The sequence below is a fragment of the Arvicola amphibius genome, chromosome 15 (assembly GCF_903992535.2).
Source record: "Arvicola amphibius chromosome 15, mArvAmp1.2, whole genome shotgun sequence".
Classification (NCBI taxonomy): Eukaryota; Metazoa; Chordata; class Mammalia; order Rodentia; family Cricetidae; genus Arvicola; species Arvicola amphibius.
Genome location: NC_052061.1, coordinates 14,772,487 through 14,791,427, shown reverse-complemented (window position 1 = coordinate 14,791,427; position 18,941 = coordinate 14,772,487). Strand labels below are relative to the sequence as shown.

Sequence of the window (18,941 nt, the reverse complement as noted above, 5' to 3'; positions counted from 1 at the left end):
GCCCACCAGCCGTACTTTGTCCCTCTCCCACCTTCATCCAGCCCACCCAGTGCCAGGGAGACAGGGAAGGCTAAGGTTTCCTTGAGCTGAGCAGGGTAGGAGATCCAGGAGACAGGGCTGCCTTCCTAGTCAGTGCTTCCAGTCTTCCCTCTTAGCTTTTTCCTGGATGGCCCAGAGGTCTCTAGCCTTGGGTTGCCTTTCCCAGGTCCAGGGTTGTCAGAGCTAATTATCCAATTAGCTGATTAGCTAGGGAGCCTGAGGCTGCCTAGGGAGGCTGCTCAGCTGGGCAGTAGCCTGGGCATGCAACTCAGAAGGAACAGCCCTCCCCAGAACCCTGGCTTCTCTCTTCATCCCAAGATGTGCCCCCTGTCTGCCCTCTCCTGCGTCGGGGCATCTCCTACCTGAGACTGCTGTGGGATGTTCAGAAAGTTGCCGTCCCGGGGTCCGATGCTGACAAACCGGTTGGCAGAGGAGGCGCCTGTCGTTGCGAATGCTGTGGGGAGCAGGGGGTGAGGAGAAAGGGAAAGACCAGGTCAGGCTATGAGGCCCCCCCGGGCACTGCCCCTCTGGGCGGCCGAGGAAGGGAGAAACTAGGTTAGATGTGCTGTAGGGTAAGCTGGCGTCGGGAAGGATGAGTGCGGGTTACAGTGTGGGAGGCCAGGCTGCAGGCCCTTCCGCTCTCTGACCAGAAGCGCACACATACCCTCCTGCCTCAGCCTGTCAAGGCTGGGCTGAGGAACGGCCGGCGGTTGAGGCTGCAGCTGAAGTCCCTTGGGCCTAGTTCTGTCCCCTACTGAGACAACGGTTAGCACTGGGTTCACCAGCGGAGACCCTAGTTTTTCTACTTTTAGAGGGGAAGTGCAAACGTGGGAGCTGGGAAGCCTTGACCAGCCTGTCTGGGCATGGCCGCTCATACAGGTCACCTCTCAAGCCCCACAGTCTCCCTGGGGGCTGTGCCACTTACCACCTTGGGCAGTCCCACCGGTTGGCAAGTGGCTCAGGAACTCACAGGGGTCCGGTGGAGACCACGCCAGCAGGAGTGGTCACAAAAGACCCTGTGGCCTGGCTGCCTGGTGTGTGATGTGGCAGAAAGGTCGAGTCCATGCTACTCTCTGCCCATCAGTGCATCAGGCCAGGTGACAGAGAAAGAGGCCACAGAAAGAGCCCCAAAGCTCAGCCACCTGGGGGCAGCTGTCCAGTGCCCCAGGGGACAAATGAACCCAACAGCCCTGAGCTCATCTGGGGTAGCTGAACCTGACAGTCGGGAAGCAGTCCCCAGAGGAAAATAGAGTTTCACAGTTCACCTGGGACGCTCACTCCTGCTCTATGCCAGACACACCCAGGACATGCTCGCCAGATTCTGCCCCTTCTCCAGGAGTGAGCTCCAACCTGGCTCCCGCCCCCACTCTGCCCACCTCCAGTGACTGTGGTCATGTCTAATGGCATATGCAAATGAGGAGATGACATGGAGAGGGCAGGGAAGGGGAGAGAAGGAGAGACAGAGAGCGCGAACGGACAGGGGTGTTGGCATGGGCCACCCTGCCACCCCTGCTGCACAGTCCCAGCTCAGACGCCTGCCCACCCCTGTGCCAGCCCAAGACAGCGCGCCGCCCGCCTTCCGCCTCTCCTGTCCTTCACGTCGGGTCTAGCTGGGACCTCTCCACTTAGATATTTCTTCTCTTCCCTTTGGCACCATTTGTCATTGGATTAAAGGGAAAAAAAGGAAGGGAGAAGAGAGAGGGAGGGGGGAGGAAGGAAGAAAAAGAAAGATGAAGTAAGCTGGGGCCCGGTGCCCTCCCTTCTCTTTGGAACTTATAACCTGGGAAAGGAATTGAGGGGAAAGAAGGGAAGGGATAGGAGGATGGGAAGAGGGTATAAAAGGAAAAGAAAAAAAGAGGAACAACAAGAAATCAAATGGGAAACTGAGGGAAGAAGGGATTGGAGAAGCGCCTCCTGCATCTTCAGAGGCCCAAGGGCCAGGTGGAGGTGAGGGGACAGGGCAAAAAGAGGATGCTGGTGGCATCACCTTGTGGTTACATTTAATTGTTTTTTTTTGTTTTTTTGTTTTTTTTTTTTTTGGTGTGTGTAAGGGAACAACGAAACAACAACAACAAAAAATTGAAAAACAAAACCAAAAAATCAAAAAAAAAAAACAACAAAAAACAAAAACAAAAGCAGCAATCAGGCATGAAGATGGCATGGCTGTGCCTCCCGCCCCCCCACCCGCGCCAGCACCCCCGGCCCAGTGCCCCACTGCACTCTCCCTCCCGCCCCCCAGGGGGGCCTGGGCCAGGGCCTGGCTGGGAGCAGTGGGCAGGGCTCATGGGGTGCTGGCTGGTGTAACTGAGGCCCAGGAGGCCATGGCCAGGGTTCAACCCTGCTCATCCTGTGGGAGGCTCTGAGGCGCTCTGGGTAGGGGCTTTGTTGGGAGGGGGCGCTCCTCTTTCTGCAGTGGAGACTGTGTAGATGGGCCAGGGATGCTGGGCGCTGTGGTTTTGGTTTCATCGTCCACTTACAAGGTGATGGAGGAGTCAAGGCGGCGCCGTCTGGGGCCGTGCTGGTGGTTTTGGAATCAGGCATAGGAAGGGGCACAGGTCTGGCCACTGGAGGCGGCGGCGGTAGCAAAAATGACCCCGGGACTTTGCCCTGGCCGCTACCGTTGGGCTGCGAACAACATAAATAGAGTGACGCATGAAGGCACATCACACACAGACACACGCTCCCCTGCGCGGCCGGCCACTTGCTCCTGAGAGCGGGTGCTCCCGATGGAAGATGCAGGAGTGGGAGGGAGGGTCCTTTCCTCTAGGCACAGGATGGAGGAGGTGTAAGGCCTCTATTTGGTCTCTTGGGCGTTTCTGTCTCTTTCTTTTTTTTTCCTTTCTCTTTATGAAGTAGTGGGAAGGAAGAAGGGGGATGTCCGACGGGTGGTTCATCCTTCCTTCCTTTCTTTCTTTTTGAGACGGGGTCTTAATGTGTAGCTCTGGCTGGCTTCAGACTCACCATGTAGACCAGACTGGCCTCAAAAGCACAGAGATCCACCTGCCTCTGCCTCCCAAGGGCTCGGTTTAAAGGCGTGAGCCACCATACCCAGCTAATTTGTCAATTCTCACGCAAGATGTTCTAGGTACAGAAACGAACCACCTAGCAATGCGCACCACTGTGCCTAGGGCAGTCACGCCCCTGGAAGACCTGTCCTCATGGTGGGAAAGAGAAGCCAGCTCACCTCCAAGGTCCCAAAGGTACACTCCCTCCATGGGCCTGGCTAGGGCTGGCAGACTACCCACAGGCTTGCCAACATCCACCCCATGGGCAGCCTGGCCCAGGAGGCCACCAGCACTGAGTCGCTCACCCTCCATTCTATCTCCAGCTGATCCTGTTCTCAGCCTGCTGGCCTTTTCTATAAAGATCAGCCAGTGAGGAAAACACGCCATTGGTGGCTCCAGCTTCTGTGCGGTTCTTCAAGAGTGAGTCCCTGGATAACGCATGCCCTCAGGAGCCAAGGACATTCTGCCACCAGGATTCATTCCTTGTCCTTTGTGCCTCAACTTGTATTTTTCCTCCAGGCCTCATGCCTGATGGTGCCTGGGTCAGCTTCAAGATTCAGAGAAAGTACGCAGCACCACAGGCTCCCCCGCCACTGGCAGGTGCAGTATCCCTGGAGAGACCTGGAACACGCCTCCTGCCGCGTGGGAGGAAGCCCTCAATGCTGCCTGCAGCTCAGGTGCAGGGAGGCCTGGCCCCAGCTCTTCTTCTCCTACGGAGCAAACTTCAGCCCTTCTGGCCAGCTAGGCACAAGTCCTAGGGAGGTCTTTCTCTCTCAGGCTGCCCTCAAACTGGCAATCCTCCTGCCTTGACATCCCGAGTGCTGGAATGATAAGCATGCTCCACTCACCTGGCCAGTGCTTCTCCGACTATGGGAGGATACACCCTGGAATACCACCTGATGTCTCCAATCAATCTGTCCTCACTCATCTCACTTAGTCGATGACAAGGAGACCGCAGGGGTCAGGGCATGGGGTCACCTCTCTGCTCCGACAGCGAGTGGCTCAGCTCAGGGATCTGGGTGTCCAGCCGTAGCCTAGACATTGTATCCATGCTGGGCCTGACCTTCCAACTACTCCTGAGGAACAGTTCTCACCTCAGGGCCATTCTGCTCCCCATCCCAGAAGACACTGCAACATCCAGAGGTAGTTTTGAGACCGAGAAGATGCTATTGGCATCAAGTGGGTAGCTACAAATCCATATCCTATAGCACACAAGACGAAGGCTCTCATCCTCCACTCAGCGCTAACAGTACTGTCTCTGGGAAACTCAGATGCAAAGGAAGCTTTGTTCTACCCATTCAACAGTCGAGCACAGTGAGGTTCTGTGCAGGGAAGTGGTTCATCCACAGTTACCTACTACACTGGCCATGCCTGGAGGCAGAGCCCGACCTGTCCGACCCCAGAGCCTTTGACAGGTTCATAGGCTCTCTGCCCCAAGTTCAAGTTAGCTCAGATTTCTTGAAAATAGAAGGTGCACTCTCCCCAAGAGGCACTCGAGACCTCCATCCCCACACCCCATCTTTTCTGCTAGGTATTTTCCATGCTGAGCTCCTTGGGTGTTGAGGACTCAGGCTGAGGGCAAGGTCAGAGTGCAGACTTGCTCACCGCAGAGTGCCCTGCCTGAAGCTCCTTCCTGCACCCCTCAAGGCCTGGTCTAAAAGCACCGCACACCCACAAGGGGACCACCCTAGTCTCTCACTGTCTTATACTTCTTGGACACTCCGGGCCCTTTGTCAGGCATGGCAGCAGCTGCCTCCAGGCTCCAGCACGCCAGCAGACTCAGGCAGCACTCGAGTCTGACAACCCAAGTGGGCTGCGCTGTCCTTCCTGCTGCCTTTCGTCTCTGTCCATCTCTATGTGGGTTCCTGGGATCAAACCCACGTCATCAGACTGTGGCAAGTACTCAACTCTCCACGATGGCTGGACATCTGATCCTCCTGCCTCCACCTCCCAAAGGCCAGGGTTACAGGCATGCACTGCCATGCGCAGCTCCTGCTCCGCTCCAGTTACACCTGGCCCAGAGCTCTGGTTTTTCTCCTCACCAGCCTTTATCCCTAATGATCTGCCAGATCTGACACACCGTTCCTCTGCATGGTTCCTTCTATCATTCCTGCACACCCCGAGGCCGACAGTTGAGAAGCATCTGGCCAAACAACCTGTGGCTGTCCGGCACTCCTATCTGTGCCCGGACTGGAATCTTTTGTGCTAAGTACCCTTTGAGAGAGCAATTATGTGGTTCTAGGCAGCATTAGGACCAAAGAGCAAGTTTTCCGGCTCTGCGGGGGTGCCATTGAGAGCCAAGCAGTAGCCTCTCCCCTCATATCCATGGCCTGTCTGGCTCCCATCCCGTTTTTTCCCTCGGACAGGAAATAGAACAGTCCCGTAGATCACAGCCTCATAGTTTCTCTCTGGGCTCTGAGCGGCTAGGACACAGCATGGAGGCCTCTGTCTCCTGCTAGTGTCTAAAAGGACAGCCCCACCTGAATGTGGCTAGTCACAACTTTCCTAATGATACAAGTCAAGGTGTTAAAACATCGTAGTCTGTGGCTCTGCATTACCTTAGGAGCTGAGGCAGGGACCAAAAGGAGTATACACGCTGGCCCAGCACATCACTTGCCCCTTACAGATGGTGCCATTCCTGCCTCCCTGAGTCATTATCCCACTGGGCCAGCACCTTTGCCACGTTCATTTGGCTGTCCCTTCGCTACCCCTTGAATACTTCCAGCCAGCACCATTCCTCCTGCTGAGGGGTACCATTTTAAGTGCTGTCTCCCTGTGATCTTCAAAACAAGTACCCTAGACTGGGGTGAACGGGTAAAATATTAGGGTGCCTGGGAGCCCTCGATAACGGTCTGTAGTTTTCCCTACATGGCTGAAACGCTGATCTGTAACCTGGGATTCAGGAGGTTCTCAGGAGGCCGCTCCTTTAGGCTCCAGGTCGATTGTTCCTAAAGTGGGGTGCTCTGGCCAGAAGTCTAGAAGCAGGCACCTGGGAGACACTTGGATTCTCAGGCTCCACCTCTGCTGAAACAAGTGGAGGACTGAGGCCTCTGGGTGACTCTACATACACTAATCTGAGGATGTGCTTCTGTGATGGCCAGGAGGAGCCCAGCACAGCCTCTGTTCCCCAATAAAGCAGCCTCTTCTCCAGCATGAGTGCATCTCTCCTCCGCAGCCCCAAGGGCCCCTACAGCAGGCTTTTCTCTCATCTGCAGGTCACAGAGGAAGCCCTGAGAGGATTCCCTACTCCCTGCTGTTAGTTACTCTCAGCAAGGTGTCTACTTACATCTCTGTCTGCAGTCTCATGGAATAAGTACCTGTCTTGAGAAAATAACTCTAAGCAAAGTGAGTGTTCTATGTTACACATGTTAGGTCACAGATGAAGCTCAGCACCAGCCCTCAGGAGACAGGAGCCAACTGATCCTTCAGTTGCCTGGGGTGAGAGATGGTTCTTTGCATTGGTCCCTACATCCTGCTCAACCAGACTCCAAGCCTAGCTGCCTCTGAGGTGAAAAGGCAGGCTGGTCGGCATCCCTCTGGAGTCAGTTCTATCTCTGAAGAGGTCAACAGGGGTCAGTTCTACCCTTCCGTCCCCCTAAGATATACAGTGCTTAACCAGGAGGGCCACCAATGTGCTAAGGAACTGGAGAATCAGCAAGAGAAGCCCTTGTGGGATAAAGTAGGGAAGAGAATGAGGACAGCAGAAGGGTGGGGATGGGGGAGCAAGCCAGAGCAAACAGGACCAGATCCAGGATGGACAGAGAGTCCAGCCCAGTCACACTCCAGAACTGGCAAACACCGTTCTTCCCAGAACGAGGGTCGCTGCTGCTCCTCTCAGACTGCCTCTGGCGTGGGTTTCCAGAACACCTCTCCCAACCTGATTTCTAAGCTCTTTGCACAACCTCCTGCTGACTTCTCAGAGCCAGGCTACCCGCACTGATTGAGAGGCTGGGAATCTTCGTGCTGCTGGCCGCAGGACTCTCCAGAGGTCTGGACCACCATATCCCATCTCGTGACCCCTGGAGACTGAGCATGTCCTGCCAGCATCTCTGGCATGTTATCCTCCTGGGTAATTCCTTTGCTGAGCACCCTGAGTTTGGACCAGGCCCTGGGGCTGGCTAACAGAAAAGGAACCCACAATCCACAGGGCCCTCTGCTCCACAGCACCGTGGATCTGAAGGGCTTTGCTCTAGAATCACAGCAGTGCGGGAGCCCTTAGGTAAGAGTCCTGGCACAGGGTCTTCACACAGGCCTCACGTGGAGCCCACCGAAAGTGGGAGATAGATCTGACGCCCATGACTAGGAGGGAGAAAGTAGTCCTGGCATCAGTTAGGTGGGGGCCAGGCAGGGATAGCTCCTGCGGAGTCCAGGGCAGTCTCCCGCCACAGAGAAGAAACAGCCCAAATGTCAACAGTAATGAGCCAGACAAACTCAGGTCCACAATCTGTCAAATCTTTGACTCCGTAGATTTTAGAAAGGTAGGGGTCTAAGGCCTAGATTGAATGGACCAATTATAGGCTCATTCCTGCTGGGAACCAAGGGTCAATAGAAGGGGCGAGGAGCCCCTGAAGGGAGGGTTGGGCAGCTGCCCACCTCTCTAGTCCCTATCAGACAGACCCTAGGACAATACTCAGACCCAGGCCCCAAGCCCACTAAAATTACTCACAAGGTAGAGTCTATGGGCTCTTTGCTATTCCAGTTCCATGTATGCTCCTGACTTTTGTCCCTCTCCTCATGAGCCCTTAGACAGACAGACAGAAAGACAATCGGACGAACCGACGACGGACGGACAGACAGACATATGACGCTATGAGGCCTCCTGTGCCCTCTGGACTCACCTGTCCAGTGGCCTGACCCGAGCCGTCAGAGCACACAAACTGCACAAACTCCTTCAGCGAGTCCTGCCCATGGTGGTGGTGGTAGCGGATGGTTGGGTGTGTAAAATACGGGCTCGACTGCTGGATGATGGACGTGGAGGGGAAGTGCAGGGCTGACGCTGTGGCCCGGGGGCTCCCTGTGTGCACAGAGGCAGGAGAGAGGAAAGGTTGTAAGGCAGCCACATAGGAAAGAAAGATGGGGTGGCAGACAGATTGAGGATCCCGAGGCAGAATGGGGCAGAAGCAGGGTGTCCGGCACAAAAACCCTCAGTCATCTAAATAAAAAAGAAACACTTGAATGCAATTTAAACACACACACACACACACACACACACACACACACACTGGTAGACTACTACCTGAGGGAGGGCCAGCTGCTTGCTTCTATAAATAACGGCTGACTGGAGCTGTGGGGGGGGTGGTAGTTGAGGCAGGTGGGTAGCGTGCTACAAGTGCAGGGTTGGGTGTTATCTGCTTAAAACTGCCAGGAAGTTGTTTCTCTGGTTTGTTTGTTTGTTGAGGTGGGGTTTCTTGTAGCCCGTGCTGGACCTGATGACCTTGAGCTGCACTTGATGACCTTGAGCTTCTGACCCAGCCTGGACTGCAGGCCTGTGTCTGGCTCCCTTTTATTCTTGCTTGTTTTGGCTGCTTGATTTTCTTTTGTTTCAGTCCTGAGCACGGAACCCAGGGGTCCACGTTAGTCAAGCTCTCTGCCATATTTTCTGGTCTATGCTTTGCTCTTACTTGTTTTTTAGACAGAGTCACACAGCCTCCAATCCTTAATCCTCCTGCCTCAGCCTCCTGTGTGCTGGGATTTCAGGTGTTGGCCTTATCCTATGTTTTGCAACTGCTTCCGTTTTTTTAGGAATAATACATTAATATATTACTTATCTTGAAGACTGAGTTTTTGGCATCCTTGGCAGACAGCTCATTTGCCCTGTCCTAGATGTGAGCCCGCCTGAAGGGCAAAGAGCAGGATACCCTGGCTCCGGAGACTCCACACGGACAGGCCCTGCCTGTGAAAGCTGGGCACCTAGCACATAGACGACTCCACAAGGGTAAGTGGGATCCGCAGGCCTCCTGCACGTGTTGGCCCCAATGCTGCGCTGTGCGCTTACGGTTCCCACCCCTGCACAGGCCTCCTCGCTTCCCCGAGTTCTCCCCCTCCCGTCTGTTTCCAATCAGCTCAGTCTTGCTCTCGGTTTCATTAGGGGGCTGAGGAAACTTGGCTTCTCGCTGGAGTTCATAAAAATGGAGTGAAGCCTGCCTCCCTCCTGCTGCCGGCACAAGGCCTGGGCTCCCTGCCCCCACCTCGTGGCCACCACACCCTGCCCCAGTGCTGGCTGCCTCTGGGCGCTAAGCCAGGAGGCCCCAAGGAGGAAGCTGGGAGGTAAACCTCCCTGTTGTGTCCTACAGGAGAGAAGAGAGGAATGGCGGACCGAGGCCCTGTGCAAACAAAAGCCAGGCCTTTGCTGCCAGATGGGTGCTGAGGGAGCAGAGTAGCAAGCAGGGCACAGCCAGGTTCTCGGAGGAGTGTTCCCGCCTGGCCCCACCCTTGGGAAGATTCAGCATCTTCTCAGGGCCTGACGAGATGTACCCTCAAAGCAGCAAGACAGTCCCTTCCATGGCCCATCCCTTTGCTTCTGGGAAAGGCAGGGAAGCCCAGAGTAGGTGCCAGTTTGCCCTAGGACAGACACCAGGAGCCTGGACTGCTGAGCGTGCTCTTTCCAAGCCGCAGAGGAGCAATTTGGCTCAACTACTTTCTGGTAGGGGAGGTGGAGGCTGCATGCAGCTCCCAGTGAGCATGTGCAAAACATGCACCCGACACAGACTTACACAGCCAGAGTTAGCGTGTGCGAGGAAATCTAGGAACCAACCGAACGGGCAAGCCTGGTTCTCAGAAGTACTTGGCCGGTCCCAGGCCACCCCACTGCTGTGCCATGACTCTGCTCAGGGAGCCCAGATCTGTCACTTACAGTGAGCCCTGGCCCCTACTGTACCTGGCCAGCTGCCCCTTGCTGTGGCTGCCTCCCGCAGTGTCCCCTGAAGCCCCGCCTCCATCTCTCACCTGGTCTGACTCCAGCAAGCACAGGCAGCGGGTGGTGGGTGAAAGCCATGCGTGGGGAACTGCCCTGAGAGGAGAGGGCGCTGCAGAAGTCCAGCTTTCCTGACTTCTTTAGAGAAGCAGGGCCTACGGGGAGGAAGCAGCAACACGCAGGTTTAGCTGGCTGGGGTGGGAAGCCAGCAAAGCAGCCCGCTCCTTCTCTCCCCAGCAGCCCTTCCTCCACCTCGGGCCCTGCTCTGCTCCTTCTGTGGCCTGACCTCAGGGGTGCGATCTGGCTATGGTTGCTTCTGAAACAGGAAAACGAGGCCCCTGGTAACACGGGGGAGTAGGCTGGGCAAGCGTGGCAAGGAAGGCATCCTGCTCCCTGGCAGCTGGTACAGGAGTACAGTGGGTGCAAGGCCAGCATCTAGCAAGGGATGCATGAGGAGCCCACAGGAACTAGGTGGTGAGCCGGGGGCGGGGGTGGCAGACCTCTTTATCAGCGGGGAACCTCCAGAGAATACCCTAGTGGTGTGTGTGAGTCACACTGACCCAGGCCCTTGCTGTCACGGGGAAGCGGGGACCTCCAGGTCATGCTGGGGCCAGAGGGACAAGGGTGGACCTGGGACAAGGTGACAGAGTCCTAGTATACTCTAGCCTGAAGAGGAAGAGAAGGGAAAGGGAAAGCAGAGTTAGAGGCTCCAGAGGATGCAACATCCAACATGAGAACAAAGACAGGAGCCGGAGGGCTGGGAGGACCCTGGGGACGAGTCGGAGGGCAAGAACTGCCCAGACTCAGAGAGTGGGGTTCTTCTCTGCCCTGGTGCCAAAAGCAAAGGTGGCATCCAGCCAGAGACAGGGGCACAAAAAAAGACCCTGTTTGGACTCTGCCTCTAGAGAGTCAGAGACTTCAAGCCAGTGCCATTCCTGTCTGGTATGTGCAGCATCCAAATAACAGGTTGGCATGCAGGGTTCCCAGGGGCACGTTCTTTTGGTATCTCTCTGTCCTGGGCTGAGCTTTGAGGCCATGTCCAGGCTGACCAGGCAAGGTGGGGGTGAGGCAGATGTTGAGCTGCCATCTTTGAGGGAAAAATCTCGTAGGTTGTGATGGGAATGAGGAGCTGCAGAGCAGAAAACCAGAGTTTCAACCACGGTTGGGGGGGGCGAGCTCCCAGAGACCAGCAGAGGTGTTATCTGGCAGCAGCTGTGTGCCACCTGATAGCTGGCATGGTGAGGAGGGGGGAGTGCCCCACCAGCTGTGCACAGCTGTCCCTGCTGCTGCACAGCGCCTACCCAGCTGTTCCCATCCTGCAGCTGGGCTGCTTAATTGGCGATTTGTCGCAGCCCAGGGAAACAACGACAAGTTGGGGGGTAAGGGATCCTGGGGGCGCAGTGCACGATAGGACTGCCGGAAGCAACAGAAATGGCAGGCAGTACAGCAGACAGAGAGCAAAGGCTGCAGAAGCCTGGCGAGGAGGGTCCTGGGAACGCGGACAGTCACTGGCAATCAGCAGGTCATCAAGATACCCTAGCAGCAGTCCCTGCAGATGTCACCTGCCCAAGGCCAGGCCTGGCTGGGGTCTGGGGTATGGCAGTCTCCAGCTTTCCAATTCCCTCTTTATCAGCGGGAACCTCCAGAGAATACCCTAGGGGTGTGTGTGGGTCACACTGACCCAGGCCCCTGCTGTCACGAGGAAGCGGGGACCTCCAGGTCATGCTGGGGTGCTTTTCCACGAAGCACAGTCTCCTCCGTTGCTCTTAGAGAGGGCCAAGTCCATTCCCTCAGCCCAAGCCCAGGAGGTAAGCTTTGCTGTCTTTGCATGGGAACCAGAGTCAATGCCAGGGTCTGCCTTGGCTCCCCCGGTCGGGTCTCTCTCCGCCAGACAGGTTGCCATCAGATCAGACCCTGGTTCAAACAATGAAACCCAGTCCTTAGCCCTATCCAGAGTGTCCCCAGCTCCACTTAGAGCAGGCAAGTTCTGTGCACACTGTGCAAAAGCAGGTCCCAAGGCCTCAAGGACACCCATAGTTTCTGCTGTGCACACGTATTCCCTCTGGGCTTCTAGGCTGCCCACCCTAGCAACCTGCATTGGAGCAGCCCATGTCTGGACGCAAAAGGAAGCCAATGCAACAAGGACTGGGAAGGTCTGGGCTGCTTCCTTCGGAATCTCTGCTCTCTGCTCTTTCACTCTCAATTCTGAGCGTCTTTGTAAAGCTGGGCCCCGAGGCCAGGGCTAGCCACCTCAAATCTGTCTTCCTGAGGGCATCTGGCAATGTGTGGGGACATTTATAGTTGTCCAAATAGGGTGGCCGGATGCGGTGATGCAGCCTGCAATCCCAACACCCAGGAGGTGGGGATGGGGAGGTCAGAGTTTGAGGCCAGCCTGGCTATCACACAGCTAGGCCCTGTCTCAAAGAAGAAACAACCTACTGAAGAAGGGGTAGATGTTGGCTGCTGGCATCTAGTGGTGGAGTCGGGAACGCTGCTGAGCACCTGATACCAGGGCAGCCCCTGTCTCAGAGAGCCAGAGGCCTCAAATACAACCCTGGGCCCAGGTGGGGAACCACAAGGCTGGGCAGGTCTCTGAAGCAAGGGGGTTCTATGAAAAAGAGGCCGTGCCTTAAATAAATGGCACTATAGACTTGATAACCATCTGCTCTGCCCACTATGCCTACAAGCTAGCTACCAACTTGGGAGGCTCCTCACCCCACTCCCCTCCTTCGGCATGGCCAGCCACCCTCAGGACCGAGAGTCTGTAAGGGCCACCTGACGAAAGAGAGCCCACGGGAGCACAGGCCGATACGTTGCAACGACCACCGCCATACCTGCATCCACGTCATTGGGCCATCCACTAGACTGGCTGCTGCCAGCTGCTGGGGAGCGGCCTGTCCCAGGGTAGAACACATCATCAACTGGACTCTCCATCTCGCTGTCGTCGATGGACTTGGGGCGTTTGGTGGTGCTGGGGAGGGGGAGGAAGAGCGCCACGTGGGCCAAAGTCCAAAGAGAGTCCAAGCGCCCACCAGGGACGAGGCTCAGGTTCCGTATGCTGGGGAGTGCCAGCCCACAGAAGCACTCCAGTTCCTGGGGTAGAACACCTTCAGACCTGCTCTCCCTCAGGTTACTAGAGGGCCCACCAGAGAACAGGCAAAACCGTCATCTGCCTTCCATGCCCCAGCCACCATTTCCTATCAGCTCTCAGTTTGTGCCATGAACCTTAGTCACAAGAGTATTGTAGTGACTTATCCAACAGTGGGAGCCCACATCTGTAACCCTAGTAATCGGAAGGCTAACACAGGAGGTCTGCAGTCAATTCCAGACCAGCTCGGTGAACTTGACTCAAAAAAGCAAAAATAAATAAATAGTAGAAAATATTCCACTGCAAGATTAAAAACAAACAAACAGCAAACACTTGAGAGATGTGTTAGCGTTAAGCGATCCCCATTCCCCTAAAAGGGTCCAAAAGACTTCTAGTCTCTAAAGTCCGTGGTGGGGATCAACCTGACAACTTGTCCCAGTCTGACTGAGAGGGAGGTTGCCTGGAGTCTCCTCCCACCAGCTTTGTCTGGGCTCAAATGACATCTCTCCAAGACAGGCCTTCTCTGAGCCTCACTTCCAGGCAGAGCCATGCCTTGTTGTGGACTATGTCCCATGAAGAAGCTCTCCATGGATGGCTGAGCATGGTGACACGTGGAAGTACTCCAGCCCAGATGCAGAGCTGCTGGAGCCATAGTGGTCAGGAAGGTGAGGAGGCCACTGTCCTGGCTTACCTGGTGGAAGGAGGGGAGGTGATGGACCGCCGTCCCAGGGTCACTTGGTTTATGTTGTAGTAACTGGGGCTCTCCAGGTCTGCCAGTGAGAAGTTGGGCCCTGATGCGGTTGCAACAGGAGCTGGGAAGACAGAGAGACTGGTGAGGCCGGAATACGGTGTTGTAGACCCTACGGGCCAGTTAAGTTGTCATGAACCATTTCCCAGAAGCCCAGGAACACCTCACTGCAATGTCTCTGCTGCTGGGAAGACCCCTCTTTTCCTGTGGGATTTCCTGGGTAGGCTGTAAGGGAAGCGCCATTGGTTGTGGGTCATCCCTGCCCCCCCCCCCAGCAGAGGTTAGAGACATGATTATCTGGACAACTGCTTCTCCCATCTCAGGGTCAAATGGGCAGAGTTCCTAAGATGTCACCAATATAACCCTGTGAAATCTGAAAACCCTTTCTGTACCCTGGTCCTGGTCCCTGGCCCTGACAGGACACAACTTACTCTGTGACACTCTCACCAGCTCTGCCACGTTCCAGACCCCGGAAGTCACAAAGCAGTCCTGGAAACTTAAGTGCCCTGAAGAAAGAAAATGGCTGTTGAGTGGAGCTAGAGCGGGACGGAATGCAGATCCATTTCCCCCAAGTTCTTCCCTGCTTGACTCCATCCCTCAGGTGTCCCCCCAAAAGGGGCAAACACCAGGGTAAGCCTCCCTCCTTGGATGACAGCCCAAGTCCCTGGATAGCTGAGTGAAGGGGAAGGAGAACGGGGCGGGGCACTGACCGTTGGGCAGTGGTTTGATGTCCGCATCTCCTTGCTGGTTTGAACTATCTGATTGTCCGGATTCTGCAGAGAAACAAGAGGGGGAAAAATCAGGAGCAAAGTTTCATACAACCACTAGCCCAGCACCCAGTCTCCAGCCTTGGACACCCACCCTAGGCAACAGACCCCTTCACCCAGGCTCCAGAACTAGCCCAGGGAAATGGGAGAGAGGAAAGACAGTGTGTACTTTACTCCCAACATTTGGACTGGATTGGTCAGTGAGACAGGGGGGACGGGCATCCTGGGCAGGGTATGCCATGGCATCTCTGGCCTCTACCTACTAGATGCCAATAGCACTTTAGTTGTGACGACCCAAACTACCCCCAGAAACTGTTTAGTAAGCCCTGAGGTCAGAGTTGCCATGGGCAGGTAGCCCTGATCAAGAGTCAGAAGTCAGGAGGGCACCAAGGGAAGAAGCCGGTAACGGGCATTGTCCCTAACAAGGCGGACCCTGGGGATCTCCCTCTCCCACAGGGGTATTCCATCCCTAAGTTCATTAATGAATGCTGTTCCCGTGGGCTCATGCCCCCTCCATCTCACCTTTATGCTTACAAAGCAATGCCTGGCAACCCGGAGGGGGAGGTGTGCCCTGCTGCCACCCATTTTGTGCCAGCCTGTCTGGGTTGTCTCATGCCCCATTGCCACAGCTGCTCAGAGGGAGCCCTGAGACAAGGGCCTATTGTGTGGAAGAAGCTCACAGAGGGCTGGGGGCAGGGTGGAGTGTGTGTGTGAATATTTTGCAGAGCTTGAGAAAGCCCCCCACTCTCACCCCCCAGGTCCTCCAAAGCTTTGTCTGTGCCAGGGGCAAGATGGGGACCTCCAGAATGCCTGCCTGGGCATGACAGCTGGTGAGAGGGTGGGGGTGCTGGGGTAGGTTGTAGGGCACTTGGTGAAGACTCAGCTATTCATAAGGACCATAGAGGTGGCATCTGACACTGGGCTCTGGTTCTGGCCACAGCTTTGCTGGGCTCCTCACAGTGGTCCAGCCACCCCGAATCCACCCACAGCTCCATGTGCATCCTGCTGTCTCCCAGGAGGATTTGATGGGCCCTGCTCATCTGTGACTGGGAGCATGGCCAGGCTCCTGGCTACTTCATGGTAGGATGGGTAGAAGGCTATCATATTTTAGGGTCTGCTCTCATTTTCTTTCATCTCATTCAATTTTTCCCTCTCTCTTGGCAGTACTTGGATTGAATTTAGGGCTTCATGCACACATGGCCAGAGCTCTGCCCCTGAGTTACAGCCTCAGTCCTTCAATATTTTTTTAATTCCAAAAGTAATAGTACATCTTGCTATGAATTAAGAGAGTGGAGGTTACTAGGAAGGTGCCCACAAACCTCCCTCTCCAGTTTGAGGTGTTCCTCCTCCATGTCTTGGTGGATCACCTCTTTGTTCAGCATTCTCTGCTATGGAAGGGGCCTAGGGCCTTCTCCTCCAATAACGACTGCATCTTGAGATCTCATTGTACCCTGGCATCATACAGTATGGATTTTCTTCTCATTCTCTGGATCTCTGGGTTTGATTCAAGTCCAAGCAGAAGCCAAGGGGTCTAGGACGCAGGTGATCTATGCTAGAGCCTGCCTTTCTGAAACCCACTGTGAAGCTGCCTCAAGGTGCAGCTAAAGGACGGGCACGGCCTCAAGACTGGCGTGCAGAGTCCATCAAAGGTTGTGTGGCACATGCTCTGTAGACTGCATGGATCCCGCCCATCCTGGAACCCACACAGCCCAAAAGACCTCCTCCAGACCTGGGTCAGATTAAAGGGGGCTCAGAGTCCACCCTATAGGAGTACAACGGCCCCCCTGCAAAAGGCCAAGGAGAGAGGGAGAGCTGCGTGCCCATGAGTGTGCACGTGGGTGTGCACACACCCAGCCAAGGGACAGAAAGAGCAGAGAACGTGACAGAGAGATGGAGGTGCGCCAGTGACTCAGGCAGAGACAAACGGGCTCCAGGAGAGTGCGACAGACAGGAAATCCTCTTAAACCAGGACACTTCCCCGAAGGGTGCTGCTGTTATTACTATTAGTTCATATTAAAGGAGCAAGCAGGAGAGGCTGGGGAGGATGAGGCCGGCTGCCACGCGCCACCAGGCGTGGCTCTGGGCGCTGCTGGCAGCCATTTTAGACCTTGGCAGCCATCTTATGGCTGGCGGCCCTAGCCAGCATTGCCACAATGCCGCCACCACCAGCCCCCAACACACTCAGCTCAGCTCCAGGACAAAAGGCAGAAACACTGGAAGTCTGGACCTAGGCTCACAGGCAGAGGAGCCAGCTCTACGGAGCAGGCAGCTGCAGCCAGGGTCTTGCAGATCTGTAGTAACCTCAGCTTTTATGATCCCTGCCTGTGCCATGAAAGGGCAGGGAGGATAACACTGGCGCTCTGGCAACACCGCAGCTTTGCTGAAAGGCAGCAGATGCCCTGACTACCATGTCTAGGCCCAAGGACCTAATGGTTCAGCGAGAATGGACCCCTGCCCAACAGGACTAAGGGTATCTGGGAAGTAAGGGAGGTTAATTCCCTGTCAGCTCAGAGCACATCCTGAGTAGGCACGAGATGGGGGTTGGCAGTGAATCAGACAGGTCACTGGGTCCTCAGTGGTCAGGCTCTAGGGCCAGCCAAAGGACATCTTGCCATCCAGAGATGGGAGCCAGAGGCCAACTTTTCCATGTGGTGGCTCTCTGGGATGCCTTGAAACAAGGCCTGGGCCTGTTTTGGATACCCCTAGGGACCGGCAGCTGGGCCTGGGGCAGCATGCCACAAAGTGTCCAGGCACCTTGACCCGTCTTCTGCCTGGGACTCTTGGGGGAGGTTATAACCTGGGATTCAGGACCGAGAGGAGGAAAGCCCCTTTGCAACAGCGTGATCCCTGGCCCCGCCTCATAGCTGCTTGGCTTTTATCTGGCAGAATGGGGCTTATCAGAGCCACCAGCTGAACAAACACACAAATCCACGGTTAGTGAGAAAAAATACTCAGCCTGAACTCTTTATCTCCTGTTCACAGGCCTTGCACACTGCCCACTGCCAAAAGCACAGTAGGGGACCTGAGGCTGTGCAGTGGGGGCCGAGTTCTCTGCTCTAGAGGCGGAGGGTGGCCTTCCCGACTCTGGCCTTGCCTTGTCCGCCTCTGTGCCTCAGCCACCTCCCTTCCTCCCTCGTTGTCCCGGGCCCATTGCCACTCTTCTCTAGGAGCTCCTGCCAGTGGGTAGACATTAGTGAGCTCCTGCCCACACAGAACCCCCTCCAGTGTCTGCTTTCTCGCTGGGGACAATGGGCCAGCTGGTGGCCTGTGGAACAGCAGAGGGACAGGGATGGTACTGGCTCACACGAGACAGGCAGGTGCTGCTTCAGCCCCTATCCCGTCCTGCCCAGTCCAACACTGGGCGCTGTGGCCATGTCCCCTGGGGGCTTTTCTTGCTTCAGCCTCTTCAACCTGGCTGCCATGGAAGCGAGGGCTACAGCTCCAGTCTCAGTGTCAGAGCAGTCAGGCCCAGGCTGAGAAAAGAAAAAAGCTCCTCCCTGCACCCACTTTACAGAGCCTGGGGCTCCTGCCACTTCCTTCAGAAAAGGAACCAGGACAAAGCATTCACCACCACCTTCCCTGGACCCAACCCAAGACAATTCAATGGTCTTCTAAGTCCTGGAGTTGAAGAACAATACTTTGCTCTGGGCTCTAACGTGTCTCCCACTCTGCCCTCAGAATGCAAATACCTGAAAACCAAGCCCTGCCCATGTTTGACGGATGCCCTGGATGGGCAGGTAGTTTGGGCCCTGCTCGCCTGGGCCAGGTTTGGAGAGAGCTCACAGTTCATTCTGAGTCCTGCTGGGTGGTTATGGGTCGGGCCACTGGTGACACGCGGTACACAGTTCTCATCTCTAAGGCTGCACATACAAACAAGCTGCATCTCTGAGGTAGAGACCACTCCTGCTAGCGGTCCTGGCTACTCTGCAGGGTTTCTGGAAGGGAGGCAGGGCTGTGAAGGGGCAGGTAAGGTGATAAGTTTGGATTAACTGGGCATGGACCCAAGTGGGTTTCTCAGGTGGGCCTCGGCAGCAAATTATTACCTGGTTACCACAGATCATCCATCCCCTGCTGTAATAGCTCAGAGACCAGAGGTCTCTGACAACATGGAACCGACAGTGGCCAGCATGGGCCCCTCCTTTTCCACATGCTCCTTAATGTCTCTTGGGATAGACAAAAAGCTGCCCATAAAGCTGCCCTTCTCATGGTACCTTAGCTCCACCCTCTCACCCCCTGCGCCTTAACTGTGATTTTGGCTTTCTTTCTTTCTTTCTTTCTTTCTTTCTTTCTTTCTTTCTTTCTTTCTTCCTTCCTTCCTTCCTTCCTTCCTTCCTTCCTTCTTTCTTTCGTTCTTTCTTTGGTTCCCCACTCTCTGTCATTC

At 55.5% G+C, this 18,941-nt stretch overlaps 1 protein-coding gene across 5 annotated transcripts in view; it reads right to left on the bottom strand.

Moving 5' to 3' along the window:
* Nucleotides 1-18,941, bottom strand: part of Nfix (nuclear factor I X) — a 94,205-nt gene that overhangs the window by 8,368 nt on the left and 66,896 nt on the right. For 2 of the 5 annotated variants that reach the window (XM_038312544.1, XM_038312545.1), the window contains exons 3-10: nt 14,504-14,566; nt 14,225-14,299; nt 13,737-13,857; nt 12,792-12,928; nt 9,990-10,112; nt 7,883-8,058; nt 2,517-2,664; nt 402-493 (exon numbers count right to left, since the gene is read on the bottom strand). In XM_038312544.1, coding sequence (XP_038168472.1) covers nt 402-493; nt 2,517-2,664; nt 7,883-8,058; nt 9,990-10,112; nt 12,792-12,928; nt 13,737-13,857; nt 14,225-14,299; nt 14,504-14,566 — 935 coding nt within the window. The remainder of the gene's footprint in view (nt 1-401; nt 494-2,516; nt 2,665-7,882; nt 8,059-9,989; nt 10,113-12,791; nt 12,929-13,736; nt 13,858-14,224; nt 14,300-14,503; nt 14,567-18,941) is intronic. The other 3 variants (XM_038312547.1, XM_038312546.1, XM_038312548.1) reach the window with 3 other exon arrangements.